The sequence below is a fragment of the Panicum hallii genome, chromosome 6 (genome assembly GCF_002211085.1).
Source record: "Panicum hallii strain FIL2 chromosome 6, PHallii_v3.1, whole genome shotgun sequence".
Taxonomy (NCBI): domain Eukaryota; kingdom Viridiplantae; phylum Streptophyta; class Magnoliopsida; order Poales; family Poaceae; genus Panicum; species Panicum hallii.
In genome coordinates this window covers 13398369-13425091 of record NC_038047.1, presented here as the reverse complement: position 1 = coordinate 13425091, position 26723 = coordinate 13398369, and the positions used below count along the sequence as shown (strand labels likewise).

Below are 26723 nucleotides of genomic sequence, written 5' to 3'. Positions count from 1 at the left end.
GTTCGGTATATATATATATCTTGTGGTTTTCTGCAGGTACACTAACCACGAATACGAAACTAGGACGGATATGATTTAACGACTAGTTAATAGTAAGAGACGTATGCATTATGCCATCGAAACTAACCAAGTAAGTCCGAAGATATTCGGCAGTTATTTTTGGTTGAGAGGTCGATTAGTGCGTGCATGCATAATACATTAATCAACTAAATGGATGCTTGATTTTGTTGCTTTCAAAGAATAGGTAATATGTTGGTATTTCTTAGTTTGGGTAAATAGAAATCTTTAGTTAGGTATCTTAAGTATCCATCTGATTTCCAGCCTTTGATGTTATCAGAATCAGCTATCTTAATCCATTTACCTTGTGAGTTCTCAGCAGGGTAAATATATCTTACCATTTGCATTCTTGTCGCAGATGGCTACTCCTTCCAGTGCCTTTTGGGATCATGAAGGGCACTTCCACACTAATGCCCTACACTGGAAAGGCTTTCCTCGTCTTCTGTGGGAATCCTTAAGTCTGTTCCATTATACAGAGCCCCCTCAATACGATGGGGTGGAATATCGCGAAGAAGGAGTTCCACGATGCCGGGTTAAAATGACAATTCCACAACATCCTTTCCGCTCCAATGGCATCCCATAGAAGTTGAGGTGGTAGGATATCGTCTGGTTGATACCATTCAGACTGCTGCCTTGGAGGCTATCAAACTGTTCTGCAACCAGCATCCAACAGAGGTTGCCGCATATCCTATTGGTCTATTTCCTGCTATAGGTTCTGGTAATTCGGAATGGAACTTTCGGACAGAGCATCTTGGTCATATGCTAGGAGATCTGGCTGAAGAAACAGTCCGTAGCATCACCAGGTTCATGGATGTGCAGCATCATTACCAGATTTTGCTGCTTCACAGCATGGGTCAATTAACTAGTGTGGCTCAAAGTCACTATCGGAATGCTGACCGTCAAGTTACTCAAACAGTGGAATTACAAGTCCTGGTGACTCAGAAGGATGAAATCATCGCAGCACGGGATGAAACTATCCTTCATCGAGAAGATCAGATCAACGAGAGTGACCATATAATCACTCAACATGACACTGTCATTGAATTCCTACAGGCACAAATTCATGATCTGATACTTGAAGCTGAGGATGCCCAGGCTCACCTTGAGGAACTGCAGCAGCAACCGATACTTCCCGCTGCACCTGTAATGCCTGAAGAAGAAGAAGAAGATCCGGAAGAGATTGAGGGTGTTTCAGAGATTGACTCCGAGCACGGGGATCCTGTTCTTAGTCCCTACCACTCTTCTTCTGGCAGTCAATCTTCTATAGGCAACTTCGATGATTTTTAGTTAGCAAATCATCGACTTTCTAGATGTAACCTATGGGAAGCGTAATAACTTAGGTAGTGGGTAACTTATCTAGATCTCGTGCCATTTGTCGTAACCTAGATGGCCTGTGTAGGGATCTTTTGGATGTGTGATGTGGAGAACAATCAGAATTGGTGTTGTAATATAAGCTTCCTGTTTTTATCATCTTGTTCACTATCCTTATGGTTCTGAAATGAGATGATTGAATGGAATGTATGCATTGTTCATCTAATAGTGTATCTTCTGAAATTGGGAGTAAGGCTATATGGTTAATGATGGACATCTCCTTTGTTTCAGATGGTGGGAGCCACGCGCGGAACCCCAAAAGGTTTCCGGGCTGATCAGGCCAGCGGTTCTCAACAACCGCCACCACCACCTCCCAACCTCGCCGAGGTAATGGCTCGGCAAACTGAACTTCTCAACTTGCTGGTACAAGCACAGCAGAACCAACAACGCCAACAGTTCCGAGGAGGTCGTGATGATCACAATCCTCCCGTGGCCAGTTATCAGGATTTCATCAGTACCCAGCCTCCATTTTTCAGTAAGGCTGAAGAACCCTTGGACGCTGATGCTTGGCTTCATATCATCAAATCGAAGTTCGCTCTATTGACAATACCTTGTGTGAACTCAAGTAAAGCTTCTTTTGCCGCCCAGCAACTCCGTGGTGCTGCTCGGATATGGTGGGATAATTTCTATGCCATGCAGCCTGCAGGGCATGTTATCACCTGGGATGAGTTTCGGGCAGCCTTCAGAGCACATTATATTCCTGAAGGATTGCTGGAGCGAAAGTTGAATGAATTCTTGGCACTTACTCAAGGCACCAGTACAGTCCTGCAGTATGCACAAACTTTTAATCATCTGTGTCAATATGCGGGATATCATGCGGATAATGATGCCAAGAAACAAGATCGCTTTCGTCGGGGCCTTAATACCAAGCTCAAGGAACGTCTGAATCTTGTAAGGGCTAATAATTTCAGCGAGCTGGTTAATATGGCCTTAACTCAAGAAGATTGCATTGTAGCACATCGTGCTGATAAGAAAAGAAAGACCCCTACTGGACCCTCGAGTGCTCAACCACCGAGGTATCGAGTTATTCCAAACACACCGTTCAGAGCACTGCAGCGGAATGCCCCAACTGGTAGACTGGTTTTCAGGCCGCCCCAACAACAAGGAAGGTATAGACCTCCCGTTCCTCCGCAACAACTACAACAATCTGGCCCCCGGCCAAATGTTCAACAAGTCCAACAGAGAAACAGCAACTACCGCTGTTTCAATTGCAGAAGTGCGGATCATTTCATCAGAGATTGTCCGCGGCCCAAGAAAACTAATCAAGGGTAGAGTTCTACTCAGGGTAACTAGAACAAGGGCAAGAAACCGATGATGCAAGTCCGACAAGGACGGATTAATTTCACCACTTTGGCAGAACTTCCAGATGGAGCTCCCGTCATGTCGGGTACATTCTCTATTCACCACAAACCAGTTGTTACCTTATTTGATTCTAGAGCAACACATAGTTTTATTAGTAACAACTGTGGTACCCGAATAGGACTGGATCTTTGTCCTACCCAGGGGTCATATATGATCTCTACCCCTGGAGGAAATATTACTTCCAACCAAATGATTAAAAGTGTGCCAATTTAGTTAGGTAGTAAAGAAATCAAAACTGATTTGGTTTTACTATGTTTGGAGGGTATTGATATTATACTTGGGACAGACTGGATGACTAAACATCGAGTACGGCTAGACATATCTTCCCGAGTTGTCGAAATTGATTCACCATATTATGGAGTCACCACCCTTTATCTGCCTCAGCAAGAATATCTGCACCCTTGCACTTATATCATCACAAATATCAAGGTCAAAGATATTCCTATAGTCTGTGAATACCCCGATGTCTTTCCAGATGACTTGCCTGGAATGCCACCAGACAGAGACATCGAGTTCATCATTGAACTTCAACCGGGCACCGTTCCTATTTCAAAGATGTCGTATCGCATGCCTCCAAATGAGTTAGCGGAACTGAAGGTCCAACTCCAAGATCTTCTTGATAAGGGTTTTATACGCCCAAGTGCCTCCCCTTGGGGTTGTCCTGCTCTCTTTGTCAAAAAGAAGGATAATAGCCTAAGGTTATGTGTCGATTATCGCCCCCTCAATGCGGTTACTATCAAGAATAAGTATCCTCTTCCCCGCATTGACATATTATTCGATCAATTAGTTGGAGCTAAGGTCTTTTCCAAAATTGACTTGCGCTCTGGTTATCATCAGATCAAAATTAAGCCTTGTGACATTCCAAAAATGGCTTTCTCGACCAGATATGGATTATATGAATATCTGGTTATGTCTTTTGGACTTACCAACGCACCGGCATATTTCATGTATCTCATGAATTCAGTCTTTATGCCGGAACTTGACAAATTCGTCGTGGTCTTCATTGATGACATTCTGATATACTCCAAAACTAAGGAAGACCATGCTAATCATTTACGTGTCGTTCTCCAACGACTACGTGATCATCGCCTTTATGCCAAATTCTCGAAATGTGAATTCTGGCTAAATAGTGTGAAATTTTTAGGACATACCATTTCCAGTGAAGGCATATCGGTTGATCCAACCAAAGTCCAAGAGGTTATGGACTGGAAACCTCCAACTTCAGTCCATCAAATTCGAAGTTTCCTTGGATTTGCGGGATACTATCGCCGATTCATTCCAGACTTCTCCAAGATAGCTAAACCGATGACTGAGCTATTAAAGAAAGAAGTTAAATTCTGTTGGGACGATAAGTGTGATAAAGCATTCCACACTTTGAGAAAACTTCTAACAACTGCTCCAGCGCTAGCTCAACCAGATAGCACTCAACCTTTTGATGTCTATTGTGATGCTTCTGGGACTGGCCTTGGTTGTGTCCTTATGCAAAACAATCGGGTCATTGCCTATGCATCAAGAGCACTTTGAACTCATGAGCAAAACTATCCAACTCATGATCTTGAATTGGCAGCTGTTATTCATGCTCTCAAGATCTGGAGACATCATCTTATGGGCGCTAAGTGTAACATCTACACTGACCATAAGAGCCTCAAGTATATCTTCACCCAAGCCGACCTAAATATGAGGCAAAGGCATTGGTTAGAACTGATTAAAGACAATGACCTTGAGGTACACTACATCCGGGCAAAGCCAATGTGGTTGCGGATGCACTTAGCCGCAAGGCACATTGTCACTGCTTATCCATATCAACCTTCAGTGACACTCTCTGCCATCAGATGAGAAAACTCAATCTAGAGATCATTCCACAAGGTAGTCTGAATCTGCTAACCATTCAGTCTACTCTGCAAAATAGAATCATCATGTCGCAACTACATGATGAGGGTATCAGAATTATCAAATCAAAGTTAGCTCTGGGAGAAACTAAATATAAGTGTTTTCACACCGATCATCAAGGAGTCCTATGGTTCAACAATCGTATTGTTGTACCTAAAGACCATTCACTTCGTAGACAAATCCTTGATGAAGCCCATCTATCCAAATTCTCTATTCATCCTGGTAGTACCAAAATGTATCAAGATCTACGACAACATTTTTGGTGGACCAGAATGAAAAGAGAAATTGCAAAATATGTGTCTGAGTGTGATACATGCCAGAGAATCAAAGCTAGCCACTTAAAAGCATCTGGTACACTCCAACCACTACCCATTCTGTCATGGAAATGGGAAGACATTAGTATGGATTTCATTGTTGGTCTTCCTAACACCTCCCAAAAACATGACTCCATATGGGTCATTATTGATAGACTCACAAAAATGGCTCATTTTCTTCCTATGCATACCACTTACTCAACTAAGAGGTATGTAGAGATCTATCTGGACCAAATTATTCGATTGCATGGTGTTCCTAAGACTATCATCTCTGATAGAGGACCCCAGTTCATTGCACGCTTCTAGGAACAGTTACAATCAGCTCTAGGAACCAAATTGATTCGAAGCTCTGCGTATCATCCCCAGACTGATGGACAAACTGAGCGAGTTAACCAAATCCTTGAAGACATGCTCCGAGCTTGTATTATACATTATGGTGCAAGCTGGGACAAATGCCTTGCTTTAGCTGAATTCTCTTACAACAACAGTTATCAAGCTAGTCTTCAAATGGCTCCTTTTGAAGCGTTATACGTTCGAAGATGTCGAACTCCTTTGAGTTGGTCTGAGACCGTTGAACGCCAAACCTTCGGACCAGACTTAGTCGTTGAAGCCGAGGACAAGGTTAAGGTTATTCAATCCAATCTTAAAATAGCTCAGTCCAGACAGAAAAGCTATGCAGATAAAAGAAGGAAACCTCTGCAATTTCAAGTAGGAGATTTTGTCTATCTCCGAGTATCTCCTACCAAAGGTGTCCAACGTTTCGGCATAAAAGGGAAGTTAGCACCCCGATATGTCAGACCCTTCGAAATCCTTAATGTTTGTGGCCCAGTGGCTTACAAAATTCGCCTTCCATCTCAATTGGCTGCCATTCACGATGTCTTTCATGTCTCTCAACTTAAGAAATGTGTCAAAGTACCCAGGGAGATCGTTGAGACCTGTGCCGTTGAGATTGAACCCGATCTATCTTATATCGAACAACCTATTCGAATCTTGGATACCAAGGAAAGGCTCACCAGAAGAAGGACAGTTAAGATGTATAAAATCTTATGGGATCATCACATCGAAGAAGAAGCAACTTGGGAGACAGAATCTTATCTTCAACGAAAATTTCCAAATTTCCTTCAAACCAATCCCCAAATCTAATCGTCTGATTCTATTCAGCTTTGGAATCTTGGGATGAGATTCTTTTTAGGGGGGAAGGCTGTAACATTCAGGTAATTAGAAACATAGACACTAAGTTTTAACGTAATATAGGCATGCTTGTTATGGTGTATGCGAGTTGTACAAAGAACTAGGGGTATAATTGTAAATTATGAATTATATAAGTCCTTGAGTGTAATTTGGTAAATATAATAATAAGTGTCAAATCTAAATGACCATAGAGAAGAAAAGTACAAAAGGCAAGTTAAAACTAAGAGCAATAGGCCTCTGTATGAAACTAGGGACCTATGTGTGATTAAGATAAAAATCGAAGGGCCATATGCAAAATAGTTGAAGTGTAATAGTAAAATTCAGGTTTATTTAAGGACTAATGTGTAAAAATACAAGTAATCATGACAATCCAAGAAAATTTGTAAACATACCCAAAGTTTGATCGAATTTATTTGGATAAATACAAAGGTAATTCAAATTTTACCTTTATTCAAAAACTTCACCTAAAAAGTTGTAAACTTTGAATTTCTGAACTTGAGCCCTAAAGCAATGTTGTAGAGTTTGAAAAACTCTACAACTTTCATTTTAAGCATTATCCCATTTGACCTTTGTAGCAGTGAGAAATCTTAGTTTACTGAGAGATCCTTGAACTTTTTGAAAATCTCAAATAAGTCCCACGGACCCCTCCCCTCTCTTCTTCCTCGCGCACGTGGGCCCCTGCTCTGCTTGCCGGCCGCCCGGCAGTGCTGCGCTTCTGGCCGCCGCTCTACCGCCGCCGTCGCGCCACCTCCTGTTGGATCCACTCCCACGCGTCGTCCCCTCCCTGCCCTGACCTCTTTCCTCTCCCCTGTTGGCCTTCCGCGCGCGCGCCACGACTTCACCGAGCATCCGCCGGCCGCCACCTCCTCGTCGCCGTGGAGAGCTCACCGAAGAGCCTTAACTCCCTATCTCTCATGCGCAACAGCATGACCTTAACCCCTACACTCCGTTCCTTCAGTCCCATTGCCAATTCTCGAGCGCCCGACCCGAATTCCACCGCCATCCTTTCTTCCTCCACTCCGGTGACCACGGGCCACCGTGGGCAGCGGTCACAGGCCATCCATTGCCCCCGCTAGCTTCTCCACAGGCTTTCCCGACCTCCACTCATGCTCCCTAGCCCCAGCCATTTCCCAATTTCCACCGAGGCATCCTCCCCAACGGCCACTATCCGCCGCCGCCTCCTGCTCCTCGTGGACAGCTCACTCCGAGCCTTCCCGCGGCACCACAACACCCTAGCCAGCACCACATCATCACCCCAAAGCTCTACGACCACTTCGTGAAGTCTCTAGTGCCCTACATCTTCCTCCCGACGATCACCGGTATTCATCCTCGCCGCCGCCGCCACTGTCCTCGTCGATTACCCCTCCTCCAACGCGTATACTCCCAATTGGTTGCACCTACACCTTCCCCATGACTTACTGAAGCTCGTGCGCAGGTTCCCTACCGACGTTGACTGCCGGAGCACTGCCGTCGACGGTGACCTCTCCGCCGTCACCTCGGGTTCTCGTCGAGATCCACCCTTCCGACCATCACAGCCCTCGACACGGGGTGCAACAGAACCGTCGTGAGCTCACTACAAGAAATCTTAGCTTTTATGACAAACCGAATCTGTCATGTAAAGTAAGCAATTGGTCATAAAAAGTAAGTTATGACCAAAATCCCCGCGTCACAGTGTCGTCACAAAACGACCGTCACATAAAGTACCTCGTGACGGTTTTATGGTCAACGGTCACAAAATGTCTGTATCTTTTGTGACGGAGGGTTTGTAGCGTCACATATTGTTTCCTTTTATGACGAGTACTTCTGTCATATATTAGCTAGTCAACGCATCACATTATGTACGAGTCGTCACAAATGCTAAGACGAAGAACAAGTTTCGATGGTTTTTTGTGACATCGCAGTGTCGTCATGTATAGTTTTTGTAGATTATGTGACACTTATATTTTGTCATGTTTTGTACTGGTTCGTATGCTATTTACAGACATTTGCAGATGAGTCTGTGGCGTCACACTAGTCTTTCATCACAGCATACAAAAGCATAATTAATACACATATATCAGCCATCATCCACAGGATTGACACCACAATTCTCAAATCATTCAGAATTCACAGGTCAACACAATTCACTGAAGCCTTCATGGATACACATGTTCCAACCACAAACTTGCAGCATACTTGTTCAACCACATAGTTCCAGGTTCAACCACACATGTTCCAACCACAAAGTTCGAAGCACAGACTAAGTTAAAGCAATGTAGCAAAAGCTTAGACAAAGGCCTCATCCTCAGAAACTGCAGTCATACCTCAATCTTTCTGAAGTCTCAGGACAGCTCGCAGCAGCGCATTAGTCTCCTCAAACCTGCTAGTCATCCCCCTCACTTCCTCTTGGGTCTGCCGCAGCAAGTTTTGGTTTTCTTCAAGTGCGTCCTGCTGAGCTTGAAGTTGTGCCTGCAACTCTTCCCGCTTCCTTGCAGCTTCCTCTCTTTCAGCTTGGAGGGTTGCCTCAAACTCAGCTCGGATGCGTGCTTGTGCTGCTGTTGATGAGGACTGAGCATTCTTTGATGGTCGAGGGGCACCAATGTTAGGAAGAAATGTGGATGAGCGGCTGATCTCGCTAAGAGTTTCATCAACAATCTTGGTGGGAGATTTTTTTTCTTCTCCTTCTTCTGGCTCTCTATCCTTCTCTGCCACCATCCGTTCCTACATAAAGAGAATGCAGTTAATAACAAGGCCAGGCACGTACTTGAGTACAATAGATGTATCAAATCATTTTGGAACTTACATATATTTCATTGGCAAGAGGAGTGCGACCATTTTTGGAACTTTTCATACATTCCCCAAAGAACTCTACAGCATCTGGATCGCTGTTGTTGTACTTAGGCCTCTGCAGCATGTAAAAGCCTTGGATGACTTTGAAGCACACATCTCAGTTTGCATTGCATAGTAACAAAAGGATCCAGCCGAAAACCAGGCAATCAGTGTGCATACAGAACAAAATAATCACATACAGTACAAGAAGCAAAATGTTTAGTATCAGAAAGAGCCTTGCCCTTTTCATCCATCTTTCTGAGTTTCCCTGTGCAAATAAATTCCAAAAGGAAAAACACTACAAATAGCTATTCAGTAGAGGAAAAACACTACAAATATCCATGAACTACATTTTCCTTTGCAACATAACAAGAGCTTAAAGATGTTGAACATACAACCGAAAAGCACCCCAAAAGTGCCCCAAGTGAAAGCAATAGTATTACCAGGCTGTATCGATAGGCTATGTAGGACCTAGAACCAGTTTTTTGGTGAAGCTGCACCTTGGATCGGTTTACTTTATTCTTCGCAGATTTCTCCTGCACCACAAATGCAATACAAACTTCTAATTGACAGGCATAGTTTGATTGCATGTTAACAAAAGCAGTGATGCAGGCCATGGACCTGATTCTTTGGGTCACACCAGTACTTTATGAGCTCGATCCACTCCTCTGTCTTCATTTTAGGTGGAGGTTCTTTGGCCAACAGCTGTTCCATTGTGAGGGACTCGTCGAAGTACTTCCTTTTTAGGTGATACCTCTGCTGCTTTACTCCCTTCTTAATGATATCAGTGCATGCAGATTTGCTTGGTCCATCATTCTTAACATCCACATCCAACCTATTCTGCAGTCACACAAATCATTTATTTGACAAAATTTCTTACATGGGAGTAGAGCTAGTAATGAAAGAAAGTAGTTGAAGTGAATTAGGTGTCTCACCGCCACTTTATCAAGCACTTTTTGTACTTCTACTGGCCCCCCATCTTTTTCATAAAGCTTCCAAGATGTGTAGATAGGCAGCTTGTCTCTAAGAGCTACACCAGTTTCTGATGCCAGCTTCGCTGCTTGAAGTGGGACATCAGGTCTTTTCTTCCCTTCAGCCACTTGGATAGGCAGCTTGTTTCCTCTCTTTATCATCTTCTCTAAGCCAAGCCCTATGGTTTTCTTGCGGACTTCCTTTCGGGGCGCTGCATTGGCAAATAACATGCAAAATGGGTTATTATAGCAGCCACAAATGTAGATATTGAATGTAGATAATAGGGGTTGGAAACACATATTGATTACCAGGAACAAAGTCACCAACTGGTTCTCCTTCAATTGTATGACCCTCTGAATCGGCATCAACTTGGTCATTTGCGTCATTGATGTCATTGCTTTGCCTAGAGCTCTGTACACCTGGCGAGGTTTCTACAGGAACTGATTGGTTAACACTAGTCGTGGGAGTAACTTGTGGAAACACGGTAAGGATGGGTGTAGGAGTAGGAGTACTATGCTCAGTGTTTCCACTAGGCGTAGATATGGGTGGACTGGTGCTAGGTAATCTAGAAGCACTGGAAATCGGATTAGTTTTAGGGTTGGCTTTCGAAGCGGTCTTAGCAGGCAAGCGCAATCTTTCCCTAGGTGGTGGACGGCCTCCTGGCGATGCCATGGCTGCCTGCTGCCTAGTCAATCTGGTAGGCGTGCACGGTGGTAGCTGGTTTGCATCCTTAGGTGGTGGACGGCCTCCAGGCGATGCCATGGCTGCCTGTTGCCTAGTCAATCTGGTAGGCGTGCACGGTGGTAGCTGGTTTGCATCCTTAGGTGGTGGACGGCCTCCAGGCGATGCCATGGCTGCCTGTTGCCTAGTCAATCTGGTAGGCGTGCACGGTGGCAACTGGTTTGCATCCCTAGGTGGTGGACGGCCTGCAGGCAATGCCATGGCTGCCTGTTGCCTAGTCAATCTGGTAGGCGTGCACGGTGGCAGCTGGTTTGCATCCCTAGGTGGTGGACGGCCTCGAGTACGCCTGGCTGCCTGTTTCCTAGTAAATTTGGTAGGCGAGCACGGTGGCAGCTGGTTTGCAGCCGGCATATGTGCCGTCTTTTGCTTCTTAGTGCGAGTTCCTGGAACCATCGCTCGTACCTGCCAAGAGAAACATGCATCTTATCGATTAAGGATAATGAGTGAAGTACATTAAATGACTACAATGAAGTACATGATTGAAAAAGACTAACTACATACTTGTTAATTGGCCTAGTAATGCATCTCACCTCAGTATTATCCTCATGTTTTAGGTCATCATCGTAGTCATCATCACTGTCACATTGGTTATCAATGTCAGAGGATGGGTCATATTCATTGTCAGACTCTATTGTCTTCCCCATGCACTTTTCCTTTTTCGAAAAAACATCTCTAACATCCTGAGCTAGTATTGGAATACCCAGAGACGCAAAAATTTCCTGGACCTCCCTTACCCTTTCATCCCTTTCCAGCTCGTACTGAGTTTTTTTCATTTCTTACTTAGTTTCATGAAACAGACAGAGAGCAGAAACTGGATTCAGTTTCTGTAAAAGAGATGCAAAAGAACTAACAAATCAGTATTCTTTAAAATGTTAGGAAGAAGAAAAAATAACAATTAACAGAATGTAAGATTACCAAGCAATGGAGGAGAAGGGGGAACTAACAAATCAGTATTCAGACTGTAACTTTTCTGAACATTTCTAGACTGCAATTACCAAGCAATGGAGGAGAAGGGGGAAGCAGACTACCTTTGGAGGAGGAGGAAGCAGACTATAGCCGGCGTTGAGGAGTGCACGTGGATGCCTTCGGTGCGCCTCTGTCCGAGCAAAGTTCAGGATGTCGACGGGGCTCTCCGGCCTCTGGCGTTGACGTGGACGTCGTCCGCGCTGGGCGCCGCTAAGTGGCGGGGAGGTAGGAGGAGGCCATGCTCGTTGACGTTGCGGGGTTGAGTGACAGCGGGCCGGGGGTGGTGGGTCGGCGCGGCAGCGGGGGTGATGGGTCGGCGTGGCAGCAGGGGCTTGAGGGACAGCGGGGGTGGTGGCTCGTTGACGTTGCGGGGTTGAGTGACAGCGGGCCGGGGGTGGTGGGTCAGCGCGGCAGCGCGGGTGGTTGGTCGGCGCGGCAGCGGGCCGGGGCTGGAGGGACGGCGGGGGTGGTGTGTCGGCGAGGAGAGGGGACGGCGGGGGTGGTGTGTCGGCGAGGAGAGGGGACCAAGGATTGGGGATTTTTCCCCTATCCCTAGCCGGGGGAGAGGATAAGGCGAGGGGGGATTTGGATGGCTTGAGCGGGAGGTGGGGCGGGTCCCGTGTGTCGGCGAGCGGGATAGCGCGGGAGAGAGCCAGGTGCGGCAGCGAAAATTTGGCCCTGGCGGGTGGGCCCGGATTGTCAGTGACCCTTTGAGTTGTATTAGGATTTCAAACCGATTTTTAGGCCTAGTAAACGATTGAAAATGAAATGAACGTATAAAACAAAAATGTTCAACTCATCCAGTTCTACATTTTTGGTTTTGGCTATTTTTTCATTTGAACTTTTTTTGACAGTTTCAAATTTGAATTTCAAATTTGACGGTCTATGGACTAAAAATTGGTGTGCTAAATACTTTCAAAATAAAAAGTGATGAACACAAAGATTGCACATCTCATCAAAATGAACACTTTTTGTTTTGGTAGTTAGTTCATTCGAGAAAGTGGCAGTAAGTTTGTTCATAAAAATTACAAGTCTCACTAATAGTTTCATAGTTTCATGAGGCTATATGAGAGATTGTTCCCTCGACTTGTAAATCGTTCAAACTTTGGAACATCAAAATATGATCAAAATCAACAAAAAAAATTTGAATGATCATGATTTTACAAATTTTTAGAAAAAAAGCATCAGATTTCGAGAGTATGTAGGAGAAAAATTTGTTACAAGATTTAGACATGAACATCTGGGCCCACATGTCATTGATACGCTGGACAACCTGGCCACTGTGTGCCCGCTTGGCCACTGGTCATTGTGTTGCCGCTTGGCCACTGCCTGTAGGCATCAGGCCGGCCCAACTGGCCTGCTTGCCTTGGCGCCCCTCCCCTCACCCTGCAGGCTTGCCGGCGAGTAGCACCTGCACTCACCGGCCTCGCCGCCCCTCACCTCCAGCAGCCGCCGCCCCTCCCCTCAGCTGCATCTGGCGCCCACCCCCTCAGCTCCAGCAGCCGCCGCCCCTCCCCTCAGCTGCATCTGGCGCCCACCCCCTCAGCTCCAGCAGCCGCCGCCCCTCCCCTCACGTGCATCTGGCGCCCACCCCCTCAGCTCCAGCAGCCGCCGGCCGTCCCCTCACCTGCACTGTGGTACGTGGAGACTAGGGGTCCAACCCACGGTGGATCTTCACCAGCAAAATGAGCTGCTCCACCCCCACCAGCATCCACGCGCGGCAACCACACCCCCACAAGGTGAGTTCAGTGATGTGTACCTCTGTCAATTTACCATTTTTTCTTGTACTGTTTGAACTTTAGTCCAGGGATTTAAGATGGATTTGTTACTCTTTGCACCTAATTTATCCAGGTCAAGATGGATAGAAGTTGGATTTATACAAGTGCACCATTTTCGCCGGCCTTTTTGTCTGGTGTTCAACACTTCATGGAATATGTCAGAGCTAGATGTACTAGTGCAGATGAGAAAATCAAGTGCCCATGCCGAAAGTGCTTGAACCAGAAAGAGAAAAGCCTAGATGATGTGCACGAGGATATCGAGCTCAATGGTATGTCGAGGTGCTATATTAGGTGGGCCCATCATGGAGAGGAAGACGATGATGTTGGACAAGATGATGATGGAGAACTCGCTGATCTACCTGAAGATATGTCATGTAATGGAACTGACCAAGGCCAGGCACCACTTGATGAGGAAGGACAAGCTGAAGATGTCATAGATGACGGTGCAAGGGGAGTTCAGGGGTTGATTCAAGATTTGCGCGACGCAGCAAGCCATGGCCTCGGTGGTAACTTATATAAACAACTCATGGAAGAGGCAAAGCGTGAACTTTATCCAGGTTGCACCGAGGAGAGTAGGCTATCTTTCATGATTAAACTGCTGCATATAAAAGTGTACAATCGGATAACAACATCTGGGTTCGATGCATTCCTTGAGTTGCTTTCTTCAACTTTGAAGAATGTGCCCGGAATTCCTAAGTCATATAACGAGATGAAAGCTGTGCTTCGGAAGCTTGGTTTTGGTTATGTTTCTATTGATGCGTGCAAGTATGATTGTGCCTTGTTTTGGAAGGACCATGAAGGCGATGATCATTGCCCAGTTTGTGGCTTCACAAGATGGAAAGTGAACAAGGAGGGCAGAAAGAAAGTTCCTCACAAGGTCCTCCGTTACTTTCCAATAATTCCACGCCTTCAAAGGCTTTTCATGTCAAAGCAGCGGGCACAATATGCAAGATGGCACAAGGAAAAGAGGGTACCCGTTGAAAATGAAATGAGACATCCTGCTGATGGGGAAGCTTGGAAAGATTTTGATGAGACTTTCAAGTCTTTTGTAGATGATCCCCGCAATTTGAGGTTAGCCATTGCTACTGATGGATTTAACCCATTTGGTCAGATGAGCAATTCATATAGCATATGGCCAGTGTTAGTGGTACCATACAATTTTCCACCCTGGATGTGCATGGACCAATCCAATTATATGCTTGCTTTACTAATTCCAGGCAAAAAATCACCAGGCAAAGATTTCCATGTGTTTATGCAGCCTTTGATAGCAGACCTGATGGAGCTTTGGAAGGGTGTAAAAACTTATGATGCAGTTGAAGGCAAAGACTTTAGCCTGCGTGCAGCGATTCTGTTTGGAATCCATGACTACCCTGCATTGGGCACCATGTCAGGCAGAACCACTAAGGGTTACTTTGCATGTGTATACTGTGATGAGAATCCATGCTCCGAATGTCTTAGAAACAAAATTGGTTTCATAAACCATAGACGTTTCCTCCCTAACGACCATGCTTGGAGGACAAACAAATCTTTCAATGGCAAGCATGAAAAAAGAGAGCAGCCAAGGAAATTTACTGCAGATGAGGTTATGGCAAGGTTGGATTCAGTTTGCTATGTTCCAGGCAAGAATCCAGATAAGCCAAAACCAAGAAAACGATGCCGTAATGTAGATGAACCAGTATGGCATCTGAAGGTTAGCTTGTATGATTTACCATACTGGTCAAAATTGAAGCTACAGCACAACCTTGATGTTATGCACATAGAGAAAAACATATGTGAAGCCATTTTGTCAACTCTGCTTAATATCCCAAATAAGACAAAGGACACCATCGCTGCTAGACTAGATTTGGAGGATAGAGGTATAAGAAAAGAGCTTCATTTGCTAGATGACAGTGGTAGTTCATCATCAAAGCCAAGAGCTTGTTACGTTCTAAAACCAGAAGACAAGAAGAAGTTCATGCAATTTGTGAGCAATGTTAAGTTTCCAGATGGCTATGCCTCCAATATATCAAGATGTGTCAATATGGAGGGAGGAGGATCAATCCATGGGCTGAAAACACATGACTGTCATATAATGCTGCAGCATATTTTACCAGCTGGCCTTCGTGGTTTGGTGCGCAAAGATGTATATGAAGTAATTGCTGAATTGGGTAGGTTTTTTAGACAACTTTGCTCCAAAACTATAAAGGTTGATGCACTACACCAGATGAAGGAAGATATTGTGCTTATCATTTGCAAGCTAGAGAAAATCTATCCTCCAGCATTTTTCGATGTTATGGTTCACCTAGCAGTACACTTACCTGATGAGGCACTCCTTAGGGGACCGGTGCAGTATGGATGGATGTATCCCATTGAGAGAAGGTTGGGCACCTTTAAGCGTTTCGTTCGCAATCAAGCAAGACCAGAAGGATCTATTGCGGAGGCATACACTGCCTATGAGTGTATGACCCAGTGCTCAACATATTTCAGTGACATCATTAGTAGGTTCACTAGGCCTGAAAGAAACTTAGATGGACAAGAGAACATCTCACCCAATGGTTACTCTATTTTTGATCATGGTATTAACCTGTTGGGTGCTTCAAATCTTCATTACCAAGACAAAGACATACACTCCATGGTTTGGTTTGTTCTAAATAACTGCGAAGAAGTTGACGAATACAAAGAGTGAGTAATTCCTGCTATTGCAGCCATCTTTATTCAATACTAGTGTCACAAAATAACTAATTACCTTCTTCCTTTGCAGCATGTATAGGGCACAATTAGAACAAGAAGAGGTCAACAATGTTGAAAAAAAGATGTCAACACAATTCGCTGCATGGTTGGAGAATCATGTGTGTTCTACTTTCTACAGCATGACTTCATCATTTATGATCCAATACATTTTCAAATTCACTAATTCTGTATGTTTTTTACCGGCAGATTACCAAATTGAAATATGAAGGCACAACACATGTTGACGAAGACTTGTACTCACTAGCATGTGGGCCGGATCCACGAGTGCGTTCGTACACAGCCTGTATAATCAATGGGGTACGGTACCACACTAAGGCTCGTGATGAACATAGGAAGACACAGAACTCCACCATCAAGTGCCCAGGTACTCACGGTGATGACACAATGAACTTCTATGGGACAATCGTAGACATTATTGAGCTGAGTTACAGTAAGAACAGCAAACGGAGTAGAACTGTTATCTTATTACGATGTGAATGGTACCATCTTGGGGGAAGGACATACCAGATGAAAGATGATGGTTACTTCAAGAGCATAAACATCACAGGCCGATGGTATAAGGATGATCCTTTCATTATGGCCACAGATGCTACACAGGTATTTTTCTTGGAAGATACAAAATTAGGGCCATGTTGGCGAGTGCTACAAGAATTTGGCCACCGACATATATTTGATGTCGAAGAGTCCGACACAAACCAACCAATCCATGAACAAGTACAAATGAGATCTCAAGAGGCATACCAAGAGGAGCATATTTCATCTAGAGATGGTGCAGTGAGAGACATTCCTCCAGATATGGATTTGTTGCACATGGATAATGAACCAGGCAGCCCTATTAGTAGAGACCTCGTCGAGAGCATCCGTCGACAAAAACATATTGCTCAAGGTGATGAAGCAGACCGCGAAGATGAAGATGAAACCTACCTTGAGTACCATAGTCCAGAAGAAGGCAATACTTCAGGAGAAGACAGTGATGTTGATTGACCTTTGCATTTCTAGACATATGTGAACCATGCATGAACTTTTCTGTTATTGACTTTGTTGTATTTCAATTATGCTACTACATTTGTATCTGAATTATGAGATTGCAAGACCTTATATGCAATGTTTCTGTTTTCAGTGTATACTTCATGTGTGATGCAGGTTAAAGTAGAGTGTCCAGATTTCATTCACATGATGTGTGTGTATATATATGGGGACTTCATGTGTCATGCCCAGAATCTGTCATAAAATGGATTTCTGGGTTTTTATGACCCCAAGGCCATGTCATGGAATGTACATAATTTGTCACAAAATGTATTGGCCGGAAGTAACATACATTCTGCCAATATTTCATCACGCACAAATTTGCTAAATACACTATTCCATTTCCTTCCTTTTCATTTCTTGCTTGCCTGAATGCAAGCCCATCCAATATTGGCACATAATGTTTCATACATGAACTGATTTGCATTGCTTCAAAAAAGAACCAGTTTGCATTGCTTGACCATCGACCAGATTGCAATGCTAGAAAATGCACCACCTTGTTCTTACATTACAAAAGTGAAGACCAACTGCACCAAATTGCATTGTTCATACTACACTGCAACCATCACCTACAAAGACTAAAATACATTATGCAGTGAACTTGACTTCACTGCCTGCCTGCAACATACATCAACACACAGCCAAGACCAACTACTAAAACAGACATCAAAAGGTTGAACTTGCACGCAAGATTGTCCACCTTGGCCTCAATCTGTAGTTCACCAGCTCGCATATTCATGACCATTCTCCCAGATGATGCATCTGCTACCTCTTCAGCTTCATCACCAATGTCCACTGCCAGGGGGAATTTGTGGATTGCGACAATGCCAAGCTCCTCCAGCTTATCCAAATACTGCCTTTGGAAATTATAGAACCCGCAAAGCTTAGGAAACTACAACAATAACAAAACAATTTCGTTAACCATAGCTGGATAAACAGGGATGAAGAACTTCTCAGCTCAAATCATACAAGTGGATGCTCACTGAGTTCCGTGGACATTTGAAGAACACACGCAGGTAGTTCTCGGTCGTGTCCTTCCCTGACCGCCTCTCTATCACCCTCGCCATCCCACAGTCAGGGCATGGGATCAAGGGGAGTCCAGTCTCCTTACCAAGAGGATATGGCTGCAGCTCCCACATCGAGCTTGGCTCCAGATGGCGCTCAACTATCCTGGACGCTCCACTGCCCCTCGATTGAGTAGCCGAGCTACCCCACTTGGACATGGCGCCGTCGTCGCCGTCGCCGCCACAGCAGTCTCCTGGAACTGTCCAGCGCTGTCACCTGGGGAGAGGGGGAGCCGGCTCCGCCCAGAGGCAACACGACGGCGGCCGTGCTCTACCACCCCGACCGACGCTCGCCCAGAGGCCCACCCGCACGCCGAGCTCAGACCGCCCTGCTCTGCCTGCCCGCATGCACTGGCCTCACGCCCGGGTCCGCCCACCCCCACGCCCTGGCCTCACACCAGAGGCCACCTGCTCCGCCCGCCCGCACATCGAGATCCGCCGCCCGCCCTGGCGTCCTGCCGAGATCCGCCACCCGCCGCGCTCCACCAGGCCGCCCCCCAAGCTCGGCCTACCCGCCCGCAACGCTACACCAACCCACCCACCGCCGGCATCCGCGCTCGGCAGCCGCAGTCCGCTCACCCGGACGCTGCCCGCCCGCCGCCCGAACACCGCCCGCCGCTGTGTGGGAGTGGGGAATTTTGGGGAACGATTCGAAATGGCCAAGTTCCACTTCTGTTCGGGGATCATGTTATAATTAACAAACAATGACGTACAGAAAAGGTCACAAAAAACCACTTCATATCGTCATTAAAACCATAACAGACGATCGGCTACTCTGGTTGACATTTTGTGACGACACCGGGCATCTTTATGTGACCAAAAGAAGAGATTGGTCATAAATAGTTCAAGGGCTCATGAATTTATGACGACATAGATTTTGTCGTCATCTAATGTTACAATATATGACGATATTTGTCCTCGTCATGAGGACTTTTGTCATAAAAAATCATAATTCTTGTAGTGGCTCCTGCGTCCTCTCCTGCCCTCGGACCTCGCCGCCGGTGATCCCCCTCGCCGGAACATGGCCGCCCCCTTCCCGTTCCCCTTCTGTCTCTGGCCCAGGGATCTCGGGTTAAAAGAAAGAGAAATCCAGGGGGTTATCTGCAAAGCCCTAGACTCAGATAAATAGTGCTGAAAGGACCCCTTTGTGTTATTTTGATGCAAACTTTGAAATTCTGTATCAATTCAAGGAAAAATCATAAAAATACAAATCAAAATTTGTTAGAATCCTCTCTTTAAGATCTGCAACTTTACTTAAAGAATGAACTTCAGTTTCTGAATGTTTGGTGCTTTAATTTAAATGTTAAGAGTAATTCGTTATAGGCTTAGAAAACACATAGTAATTGAAAGAAAAATGATAAAAATGTGAAACCAGTTGTGTTAGTTTTCTTTTGACATGTATAATTTAAGTAAAATATTTATTCTTTTGATTAAGTAGCATTTGCTTAATATACAAGTTTATTTATGCATAAGGCATAATTAACCTTAATGAATCAATATCTATGGTTTTAAATGCTCAAAAATGATGAAAATATTCTAGGGTTCTGTTCTTAAGTAATATAACCTGTCATTAAATTCTCAACCTAGGCTTAGGTGTCAAACAACAAAAATAAGCTTAGACATAGTATAATAGGTCCATAATTTAATATTGACATAGGGTTTATATAACTACTTGGTATAACAAATGAATAAAGCTTTTTAATATAGTTATTGGAAACCCACCCCATACCTTACGCCACTAGTTAGTTGCTTAGTGTAGTTAATCCTGCTGTTTATTGTATCTAAGTAAAATTGTTAATACTCAATAAATGACTGCCCAGTGCAGGAATGGATTACATAGATAATAAATAAATTCTATCTCCTTTGGATTGCAACTTTATTGTGAAATAACATGAAAGAATACGCATTCTTCAACTTATAGTTTTGCATATCATGTAGACACGACTACTCTCGCCGACGGTGATTACGAAGTGGTTCTGGAACAAGGAATAGAACCAACTGAAGACCCCGGGAACGCTGTCGAAGGTTTAACTGAAGTTCCGAATCAAACTTCGGAAAACTTTGACCCTACTGCCCCCGACAATACGCAAGAAGGCAAGCCCCGGACATAACCCACTATTTTGTTTACACTGCAATTTATATCTATTTATATATTTTATGCATTAAGTTCTTAGGAATTGTTTGGAACCTTAGTTGCATAATTCCAGGAACCAATGTACTGAATACTAGGACTTGAGTCCGACTAGCTACTGTGCTAATAGGACCGGTAGAAGTCGAGTGATTTGCTGTCACTCGCGCGATATAGGAGTTGTAATGTTTACATTCCTGTTATCACTATAAGGATGACGGACGGGAGTTTTGTAAGGTATCATGGTTGAGATGATACCCCGTCTGTGTTGTTAAAAACTGATAAGGTCGTAGGGTGTGGTAGCGGTGGTTAAGCGTTTGAAAGTACTAGCCACATGCCGCGAAATATGGTAAGCGGTAAGCCTAGTAACCAATCGGCCCAAGGAGTGGACATACCCCCCACCACATGTATTTGGTTCTTTTGGTTACTTGGTTCGACATGTAGGAATACGTGTTGCTGGGCAACCAGGAGTATAGGTTTTGTAGTCGCGTTACAGACGTACGTCCTGCACTTTGGAAGTGCGTATGGTCCTGCAGTCGCTTGTGGTGGATCTGATCCACGAGTCAGAATGAAAGGCAAACGGTTGCTTCGGAATGACCCTTTGGTGTTCCAAGCGTGTGTGTTAGGTTTACTCTTGCTAGGTTGAATTCGATTCAGAATCGTCCGTTTCTCACGATGATTGAGACTGCTTAATCCCTTTGCCACATAGAGTAACAAGAGAAATGTCATGATTATCAAAGGTGATGTTTGGTTAAAGATTTTACCATGCTTGAGTAGTTATAGGTGCTTACCTAGAATGAATAATCAACTAGAACCTGAAAGATAAAAATTGCAATTAAGGACCTACTCTTTGTTGTTTTTCAGCTGAAAACTCTACCCAAAACCTGAAAAGCCTGCATAAGTCTAGGTACATGGCTAAGTATACCATGAGCGGGTAAGTCTTGCTGAGTATTAGCATACTCAATCTTGCTTTGTAACTATCTACTTCAGGTGAATCCCCTGATGAGCCAGCTTTCATTACACCATGGCCATATCCCCTGCCTGATGGTTGGTCCGTGGAGTGGGATCCGTTCCCGGCCAACACAGATTCCGTCGAATGATATCATGCCCGGGCTAGCATGATATCCATAATAACGACATGTACAGTGTCCGTGTTTTCAAACTCCACTGCTGTGACATAAAACTTAAACCGTTTTGTAATAAGGTCCCTCGTTGGAAACTAATGTCACTTTTATATCCTTATGTAATATACCTGCCTGTGATGTAAAGTGTAATGGCTTTTATATCTCTGGACTCGCCTTCGTGCAAGGTACCTTGTTGGATCCTGCTTTCGGTGGTTTATCGGGACGTTACCCGACAGGCCAAGGGATTATACCGTTTGAAGCACTTGAGCCGGTGTAATTCAGGTTGGTTCTGCCACAGGCGGCGAGGCCGAGCGGCGGCGGGCTTGAGCTTGCCAGCGCTGTGGGAGATGATGTTCGGGCGCGGGAGAATGAAATTGGATGGGCTTGGGAGCACCAGTGGGTCGTGGCGGCGCTCTAGTAGCACTGGATCGGGGCTCAGAGGCAGCTGGGGCGGCTGACGACGGCGCGCAGTGGCGGCGGCGGAGGTCTGGTGAGGCGCGGGGTCGGGAAAGAGAAATGGCAGTGAAATTGTGGGTGCAGGAGCATAAGAGGGGATGTATTTGGAGCTCAAGACGTGCTTTAAGTTACTAGAGAGGGCACAGTGGGCGAGAGGCAGTGCTGGGGGTAGCGTGGCGCATGTGGAAGAAGGCAGCGGGGAGAATTAAGGCAGCGGCCGTCCGGGGAGCGACACGTGGGGTTTGCGGGGAGCAGGAGGTGGCTCTGGTCAGGTTGCAGCGACGGCGAGCGGCGGCGAAGAGCGGCTCGGGTAGATGGCAGGCAGCGTGGCAAGACGGGGAGAGGCCAGCGGGGTTCGGGGAAGCGGCGGCGCTAGGGCTGAGGCGGCACGTGGCTCAGTGCAGAGTGGCATGGGGGCGGCGGTGCGTGGCACATGGCTGGCGCAGGCGGCGGGGCGGCGCAGAGACGAAACAGAGGAGCGGGGTTGGAGGAAGAAGACGAGGACTGCTCTGTGATTTTCCAAAAGTGCAGGGACTCCACTGTAAAGACTAGATAACTTTCAAACCATAGCTCAAATGAAAAAGTGCCCAAAAGCAAAAGTGTAGGGTTTAACAAGATCTACAACTTTGCTTTAAGGTTCAGTTGTAGAAGAGCTAAGGATTTGAAACTAACATAAAACTTGGCAAAGTTTTAAACTTTAATTAAATCCTATTTAAAAACTACACTACACTTACATCCTAGGGGTAGTTTCACTTATATTTGTGACTTAAAAGCAAGTTCTTAACTTTTACCATACAACCTTTATATGTTTTGATTTTACCTTCCATTCTCTCCCATTTAACACTAAAGGATCCAAATTTTTCAGAATTACATTAATGTCCTTTTCCCTTTTGCATTCCCATTTAAACACACATACACATTATCAACATGCACACTTAATACTAGAATTTAGTGAATTTATAATTCTAATACCTGAATGTTACAAAGAGCTCTCCTCCTCAGAAGAAAAAGCCGATTCCTCCTCAACCGAAGAAGACTCAGTAGCAGGTAACTTCCTCTTTGGCGGTTCGTTAGATGAAGCTACCGATGGCAACGAAGAAACCGAGGATGATGGCAGCTTCACCAGCAACAGCAGCGGGGTGACGATAGTAGCAACAACAACGGTGACGACAGTGATATCAGCACGGCTCCGCCGACCAAGTGCTGCAAGACCTTCGGCATGTATTGGTGGTAGGCTGTAGCACTAAGTCGATAGATCGGCTCTAGGAGCAATCGACTCCCCTTCTGTACTTACTTCCTTGTTGTGAATGAAATTCTCTTTTGCGTCTGTAGTTCTTTGAACGCAACGATCTGCTTAAGAGCCGATGGCAATGCATCGGCCTTAGAATATGCTGATCCGGATTCGAACTGGCTCTTCAATTCGTTTCATTCTTCGCCCGAACTCAAATTCTTCTCCAAGATAGATCTCTGAAGATTCCCAAAATCTGGGTTAACTTCCAAAAATCCCCTTTGCTCATAAACCCTAGCCACGGAATCCTCCTCTGAGCATTAGAACATGTGTTCAATCTTGCGCCGCCAACCCTAGATCTATTCCCCAAGTTCTCGACTTCATTAGGGTTCCCGATGGCGGAGTCTTCGAATACTGCCGCAAATGTCTTCGGTCTGAAGGTAAAACTCCGACCCCTGTTAATTTAATGCAGTAATCACAAGATTCATTGCGCTATTAAATGACTTCTTCTTCAACTACTTTATCTCTCTTCGGGTTTTTTCAGGCTTCCGATATCCTCTTACCGCATCCTTCTTCCCCCAATTCTTTCTGTCTTGGGCCTCGTTCTTACGAGAAGCCCATAGATCTAATTTCTTGCGAGGCTAATTGAATCCCCTTCGTGAGCCAAGACATAGATCTAGAATCTTGGTCCGATAGCCTTCGCGCTTGGTCAAATCCTCCAGAGGGCTGGGTAGTTCAGTATAACAGGGTGGCAGACACCTACAAACCTTTATGGGAATCCATAGGAATAGCCGATGCTCTGTCTCTATCTCTTTCCCCTCTTGAAAAGGATGAGAACCTTCTAAAGACCATCGGCTATTTCTGGTCTGATGCCTTGAACTGTTTCCTCTTTGGACATGGTCCAATGACCCCAACTCTTCTAGATGTCATAATGATTACCGGCTTAGACATCTCATCAACTTGTCCCTCTGCTTATAAGCTTTCTGTAGTTCCCTTCAAACTATCTTCCAAAGTAGAGTGCACAAATTGGAGCACATATTTGAGCCAACATCTAAAAACAAAAGGTCCTATGACAGAAAAAGAACACACAGCCTTCCTGAATTTATGGCTAGAGCACTTTCTCTTCTGTGGCCCTTCACTTGCTCCAACCAAGAACTATCTTCCTCTAGCGTATGAACTGGCCAAAGGTTATACTATTGGCCTTGGCAAATTATTCCTTGGAGAAATCTACAGATACCTTCATCTGATGTCCTTGAGTCTTCTTTCTCAGAAAAAACTTAGGACTGGTGGTCCCTGGTGGTTCATCCAGCTATGGGCTCACCTTTATTTTCAAGATCTCGTCCCAAACTTCCCTTCTTTGATCAACAACTCTTTTCCAGACTAGAGTGGGAGACAAATATGATGTACCAGTTTCAGACAGGCATTATACAGTCTCCCTGGTGGGAAATTAAATCCTTCAGACGCCTCTTGATGGTTTAGGACCTTTTATAAAGACCTGGACAACCCAATCTTCCTCCCGTATGTTGATTCTGAACGTTTTGAGAACCCCAGCCACATTCCGACTAGCTGATTTCGCCCATGATATCGATACCAGGCGCCTGTATTCCATCATGATTCGGCCTTGCCTCCTGCCAGTCGGCATGAGCACTTCCAACCGGATCATTAAACCAAGATACGAATTTTACCAGCCGGTCGTAGCAGCCTGGCAGTTTGGTCTTGGGCAGGTGCCTCCACATTTCCTCCTTCATCATCTAACATCAAGTAGAGTGGACCTTCCTGACGCTGTCATCACCCAAAGATGTTACAGTCTATTTTCAGACCTTTCCATCTCGATTCCTATCGACCTTGCCTTTATTTCTTCGGCTGTTGACTTCGAGGGCTGGTGGCTGATGTGGAAGACTCATGTTTTCTAGAGAGCCTTGGGGCCAATGCTGCAACAAATTCACACTGATTATGAAATCCCTGAAGGAGAGGTATTAATGTTCGCCCATTGTTTTCTCCTTTTGACCTTACTGAATTTTTCTGATTCCATTTTCTCCTTCTGCAGTAGGAGGATGGCCCAGAGCCCAAAAATGATGATAGATCTATCTTCCGGTTCTCACCAATCGCTCCTGTGGTCCTCTTCGGCAAAAATGTGCCTCCTCGTTCAAAAGGTATCATGCAAATCCAGCCCAGCACCGCAAAGCTAACCCCAAGCAGAGACGATCTTCTGAAGCTGTTGCCCCCCGGGCTCATGCTAAGACGAGGAAGGTACTTGTCAGGAAGATCCGAAAAGAAGTTGTGCTGTCTTCCTCCAGCCAAGAAGCTCCAGTTGCTAGCCAGGTTTGGTCAGCTTCTTTCATAATCGACCTTCTATTCCTGTTCATTTTTATTAATTACACTCTCTTTTCTTGCAGCCTGTCGTCATGGATGTCTCCAGTGGGGAAGAACCCCCACACCAGAAGGACTCAGCTTCAGAGGTTCCAGAGGATGTGGAAGTGCCTATCAGAGCTCTGATTATGCTTCGTGATCCTGACCCAACAGCTCTGGAAGGCCCCTCGACGCTGATCAATGTCCCGGTCACCTCACCAGATTTGCAGGAGCCGGTTGTGGCCGCATCAGTCATTAGCTCTTCTCTAGAAGGACCATCCATCACCTCGGCCACTGCTAATCTTTCTTCATAAGAGACACACCTGCCAGAGCCAACTGCTGCTTCATCGGCTGCTGCTCCTTCTGCTGACAACATTCCTCCTCCAGAAGGGACGTGCCTTCAGGAGCCGACTACTTCTTCATCAGCAATTGCCACTCCTCTCCCAGGATAGGTGTGCTTTACTCCCATGTCATTTTTGTTCCCTTCTGTGCTGTTCTACTCACTTGCCTTCTTTTAGTGCCTAAACCTTTCCAAGTTGCTTGTGTTTGATCCTACATCCATCGGGTCAGCCATACCAGAAGCCGAAGATCCTCGACCGGGCCCGACCAGCGTCGCCAATCAGCTTCTCCGTATGAAGGATCTTTTGTCGGGTTCGATCGACGCCCTGATCCAGGATTCCAGCACGATAAAGCGGATCCTTGATGAAGTCAAATCCCAGCTTCCCGTGGGTCTTCAAGTCAAGCTCTTGCCAGCCGGGCACCTCCCTTCCTTTCGGGTAAAAGTAGCAGAGGCTCGCCATAGGATTGAGACCCAGCGCTCTCAATTCCCCTTGAGAACCAACCTTGTCGAGAGGTGTCATCGGTCAACAAGAAGAAGGCTGATCTAGATGCCAAGGCTGACACATCCGTCTCCGCCCAACGGCTTCGTCTTCTAGAGAAGGATCTAGAGGATCTCGAGGCCAAAGTCCGGGCCACCAAACAGCGCATCCAAGAGGAAAAAGACCTCATCGCAAGCTCCAAATGGGAGACGGAAGCCCTGACCGCTGAACTGAAGGTGGATCTGGCCGAGCTGAGTGTTCTGAGCAAACAGGTGATGCCGGGGTTGGACGAGGAAGACGAAGCAGTGATCGCTGAAGTTGATCGTGTCCGTCTCGACACCATTGCTGCC

At 45.5% G+C, this 26723-nt stretch overlaps 3 protein-coding genes across 3 annotated transcripts; 1 reads left to right on the top strand and 2 right to left on the bottom strand.

Annotated features, from left to right (window-relative positions):
• Window positions 1-8489: 8489 nt before the first annotated feature.
• Window positions 8490-10126, bottom strand: LOC112898138. Its single transcript, XM_025966526.1, has 5 exons — window positions 9929-10126; window positions 9615-9833; window positions 9437-9529; window positions 8968-9069; window positions 8490-8885 (listed from the first exon to the last, which is right to left on the bottom strand). The coding sequence occupies exons 1-5, from the start codon at window positions 10124-10126 to the stop codon at window positions 8490-8492; spliced, it is 1008 nt and encodes a 335-aa protein (XP_025822311.1).
• Window positions 10127-13529: 3403 nt separating this feature from the next.
• Window positions 13530-16115, top strand: LOC112898137. Its single transcript, XM_025966525.1, has one exon. It carries the CDS (start codon window positions 13530-13532, stop codon window positions 16113-16115), a length of 2586 nt encoding a protein of 861 aa, XP_025822310.1.
• A 1698-nt stretch (window positions 16116-17813) lies between these two features.
• On the bottom strand, window positions 17814-18472 carry LOC112898135. The gene is made up of 2 exons (XM_025966524.1): window positions 18190-18472; window positions 17814-18098 (listed from the first exon to the last, which is right to left on the bottom strand). Exons 1-2 carry the CDS (start codon window positions 18427-18429, stop codon window positions 17814-17816), a joined length of 525 nt encoding a protein of 174 aa, XP_025822309.1. The 5' UTR covers window positions 18430-18472.
• Window positions 18473-26723: the final 8251 nt, after the last annotated feature.

What these genes read in the sequence shown, in the direction of transcription:
- LOC112898135 (XM_025966524.1), bottom strand. Translation starts at nt 18,429, where the DNA reads ATGTCCAAGTGGGGTAGCTCGGCTACTCAATCGAGGGGCAGTGGAGCG. An exon ending in TCAAATGTCCACGGAACTCA is followed by an intron (nt 18,099 to 18,189) that starts GTGAGCATCCAC and finishes TTATTGTTGTAG; the next exon opens with TTTCCTAAGCTTTGCGGGTT.
- LOC112898138 (XM_025966526.1), bottom strand. Translation starts at nt 10,126, where the DNA reads ATGATAAAGAGAGGAAACAAGCTGCCTATCCAAGTGGCTGAAGGGAAG. An exon ending in AAGTGCTTGATAAAGTGGCG is followed by an intron (nt 9,834 to 9,928) that starts GTGAGACACCTA and finishes GTGTGACTGCAG; the next exon opens with AATAGGTTGGATGTGGATGT. An exon ending in TAGCCTATCGATACAGCCTG is followed by an intron (nt 9,070 to 9,436) that starts GTAATACTATTG and finishes TACATGCTGCAG; the next exon opens with AGGCCTAAGTACAACAACAG.
- LOC112898137 (XM_025966525.1), top strand. Translation starts at nt 13,530, where the DNA reads ATGGATAGAAGTTGGATTTATACAAGTGCACCATTTTCGCCGGCCTTT.